Source organism: Orycteropus afer, unplaced genomic scaffold (assembly GCF_000298275.1).
Source record: "Orycteropus afer afer isolate SDZICR_OR568_19922 unplaced genomic scaffold, OryAfe1.0 scaffold00831, whole genome shotgun sequence".
Taxonomy (NCBI): Eukaryota; Metazoa; Chordata; class Mammalia; order Tubulidentata; family Orycteropodidae; genus Orycteropus; species Orycteropus afer.
In genome coordinates, this window is record NW_006922418.1 from 726,499 (window position 1) to 730,835 (window position 4,337).

At 40.7% G+C, this 4,337-nt stretch overlaps 1 protein-coding gene across 1 annotated transcript in view; it reads left to right on the top strand.

The window, feature by feature from the left end:
• DGKK (diacylglycerol kinase kappa) overlaps positions 1-4,337 on the top strand; it is a 436,632-nt gene that overhangs the window by 431,500 nt on the left and 795 nt on the right. Inside the window, exon 27 of the mRNA XM_042783287.1 lies at positions 223-346. Coding sequence (XP_042639221.1) covers positions 223-346 — 124 coding nt within the window. The remainder of the gene's footprint in view (positions 1-222; positions 347-4,337) is intronic.

Sequence of the window (4,337 nt, forward strand, 5' to 3'; positions counted from 1 at the left end):
CTTATATAAGAGCATTTATTAAAATATCTATCAAGGCCCTGACACAGAGTAGGATCTTGGTAGATAAAGATGAGTTGCCTATGGTATGTGACCAGTGAGTATGCATGTTTCTCATGACTGGATAGTAAGCAGATCTGTCCACCACCTTTCAAGGCCTCTAGGAATTGTTTCTAAATGTCAAGCAACTAACATGTTGATCTTTCTCTTGGTGTGGTTTCCCAGGAAAAATCTTCAGACATGGACAGTAAAAGCTTCAGGCTGAAAGTTAAATTCTCCAAATTGGGAAAGAAGAAGATAGAAGATGAAGACAAGCCTAAATCAGGCCAAGGATTCCAGAGCTTTATTGGTAAGTCACCCCCACAGACAAGCATAGGGATCATGAAGAATTCCTCAGCAACTTGAGTACTTTCCGGGACCTGAAGCCCCCATTAGAAATGTTCATTGGAATTATGGTGACTGAGGGCAAAGTCTATTGTGAGCCAATTTTAGACAATACCAAGCAATCTCTTGGACAAGGTATGAGTTCAAAAGTGATATGAACACTGGTAAGTGGAGAATCTGAAAAAGAATATTGCTCTGTGGACTCTGATATATACTACAGAAGCTATATATATATAAAAATTGACCCATTCCTGTTTCCTGTTGCTAAAGTATGGCAAAATAGTCATAATTTTCTTTCTTCCCCAATCAAACATGCAAGATTTTGGTCCTGCTCCAGAAAGAAATATGAGATGGATTAGGGGTATTGACCTAAAGGGTCAAAAGCAGGTTTAGTGACCTATTAAAACTCTTTTTTCCTTACCTGCTACACTAATTTCCTGAAAATGCAAACTTTCTATATTTCATTATTTGAATTTTGTTTCCTTCCTTTCCTTCTTTAAAATTAGTTCTGTTATTGATATGTCAGTAAGTAGGACTCAAAAGGAGTCTCTCTTAGAGTTGTCAGTTGTGCCAACTCTTCATATCCATGGTTTCTCCTAAATTTTGGGCCCAGACAACCCAGAAATTTAAGGAAGATAGCAAGAGTGGACACATTAAAAAAAAAAAAAAAAAAGATAAAGGATAAGCAGTGTCTTTGTGTACCCAATGGGACAGAATGCACTCCCCAGTCCTAAGAATGCCCCCATCCTGCTCAGAAACGGGGCACAGTGCTTCCTGAGAGTGTCTGGAGGCATCTTTAAGCTTGACCAGTACCACTGTCAGAATCCATACTCTATATGTACATTTAGAAGAGGACTGGCCCTCTTAATAAATTCCTTTCCCTTTTAAAGCCTTGAACTGCAGTGATGTGGCAGGCTTACTGCTTTTGGTCCCCTTAGTACAGGATTACCTGTTCCTCTTCTCCCCTGCTCACTCAGTCAACTCTATCAAATCCCAAGGTTTTGTCTGTTACCCTGCCAATATGACTGGGTGCGTGACACTGATCCAACCAACTCAAACTGAAAATAGTTACAATATTACCATTAGAACTGTGAAATGACATCAAAGAATTGGAGAGCCCCATGACAGGGCTAAGATCAATCTGTATGCAATTCAATTACCCAATTGCCCATTCCTATACGTCTTTTGAGGTCTTAAAGGAAGGAGAAGCATAGCCCCCATCTTCAAGGAGTCATCACTTTTTTTTTTTAAAAACATCTTAACCCATTATCTGAAACCAAATGCTTCCCAGGCCATGGGCCCGTCTTCTGAGCTGTCAGTTTCCATTGCCATCAGAAGTATCTATAAGCTTGCAGCTACCCACCTACACGTCTCACCCACTCTTCCTCATTCTTCCTCTGACCAGTACTTATGGCTTCTTTCTCTCAGGTATGTGAGTATAGGCATGGGTGTACATGTTTGGTTCTTGCCCCCTCATTCTTCTCTGTCTCAGCCTGAGTTCATCATAGCCCTCAGGAAGTGACTTTTTGACTGAAGTTGCTTGATTTAGGAGCATACAAAGACATTCTTACCCATCATGACATCCAGCACTTACAGCTGATGTTGGAGAGACAAGACCTAAAAGTATTCATATGACCCCTTTGTGGAACATGGTAGCTGCCTCACTGGGCATGAACCTGGCATGATCTGTCATGGCCAGGCTTGGTTTACCTTTGCCCTGCCTTCTTCAGAGCAGAGATTTTGTAAGAAGTGGCAATCCGTTATCTCATACTGCCCACTCATCTCATCTTGGAAAGGGGGTGGTATCCATGGTACACATCATAGCACCAAATAGCCTTTGATGTATAGTGCAGGACAGAATAGTCTGGGCCTGGGAGAAGCTGAACTTACCTCTAAAATACTCTGGTGGGTCCTAGTTACCCTCACTACCTTTCTGCCAATATAGTTTCAGAAGGAAGACTTCAGATGCTCTTTCTGATTTCCAGGACAGAAACCTACCCCTAGTATTTTACTAATCCTCACTGTCGGAGACTTTTCTTCAAATGTAAACTCACTCTTCTTTACTTAAATCTTATATTTTTGATGTTTTTATCAGGTTCAGTATATCCATCTGCTTTTATTTGTTTCTGAGAGAACACTCTCTGCTTGGGGCTTCTTTTACTCCTTCTTCTGTACATTTTCTTCCATGCTCACCTCCACTTATGCTTGGGATTGACATTGCCAGGGTTCAAAAAATGTACTATCTTATGGAAACCACAAATATTCCATTTTTGTGGAAGAGAAAGCCAAAGCACCAAGTCTATTCCCTGTCTTAGCTACCTAGTGCTGCCATAACAAAAATACCACAAGTAGGTATATTTCAAGAACAGAAATTTCTTTTCTCACAGTTAAGGAGACTGCAAGTCCAAATCTAGGTTTTGGCTCTAGACGAAGGTCCTTCTTTGTCTCAGCTTCTAGTAGCTACAGAAATCCTTGGTGTTCTTGGGCTTGTAGATGCATCTGTCTCCATCATCTGTCTTCCACCTGTGTGTGTGTCTCCAGCTGTTCTGCTATATTCATAAGACACTACATAGAAGTGATTAAGGATAGGACCTACCCTGCTTTGTTGTGGTCTCATTAACATAGCAAAATAAACCCCTATTTAGATACAGGGGGATAGGATTTCAAAGCATATTTTCGGGGACACAATTCAATTCATAACATCCTCCAGAAGCAAATGGGTGGCATTTTGCTCAAAAAGCTGCTACTTTCGCTTTTCCTTGTCTTTCTTTGCCTTCCATAGCATACAGGGCTGGGACTCTGGACTGAACCAAGGGGAAACTTTGGTTCTAGGTACTCACAAAGAAGAGGGGATGTAAGCCTTCCCTCCAACCTCTTTGTACATAACCAAGCTAAGAGAATACAGTAGGCCAGCACAGATGACATGCTGAACAGAATCCTTTTCTGAAATAGCCAGCAGAGCACTGGCAGTTGAGTGATAGAGGTGTTTGCTAAGTAAGGAAGTTACAAGGCAAACATTCTGCCTGAGATCAAAAGAACTTGATATCACACTGCAGCTCCACTATCACATAGCTCTCTCACCTCTGGGTTTCTCTAGTCTGTCTTTCATTCAAATTATTAGAAATGCTGTCTTCTCAACAATTGTATGCATCAGCAATCTTTCTCCTCTGTGAAAGCACATAGTCTCTTAGATCTATTTTGTTGATATCTCTATATACTACTTCCAGGGACTTGTGCAAGAAGGTAGTCCTTGGGCTAGTGCTTTGTAGCAATCTAAGGAAGGATCTGTTTCTCTCTTCCAATGGAGGGCTGAGCTGTGGTTAGAAAGGCTAGCATTATTTTTTTACTTTATATGACACCATCCCAGAATATCAGATATGCCCATTTTAAGTTCAAGGACATATTTTGACTTACATTTTGTACACTTCTGCTCAGCCTTCCAGTCTTAAGAATGAACCAGATGTTGACTATGCCTATGGCTCACTCTGGTGACAGAATTATTCTCTATGGTATAATGATAAATACATCAGCCTGGAAGGGCACCATGACTTATTAGAAGACCAAGAGCATAGCGTCATTTACTTCCAGTTTGGAAATTTTGGCTCTGTAAATTATTAGCTCTGTGATCTTGGGAAAGTTATTTAACCTCTCTGGGCCTCAGTTTACTCATCTATAAAACAGAGAGAATAACCAAATTCAAATAGAGGGTTGTTGTGAGGATAAAATGAAATATTTTATTCATGTCAAGTACCTGAACAAAATAAACAAGGAATCAGTGTTAGTGATATTCCGTTTTCCTGTTAGCAAGTTACTGGTGTATTTTCCTGGCTTTGCATAAGTATTATGATCTTAGCTATGTTGTTGTTATGTTGTTATTTGCCATCGAGTCGGCCCCGACTCCTAGCGACCCCTCCTTGGGTTTCCGAGGCAGTTATCACTACGGAAGTAGGATTGCC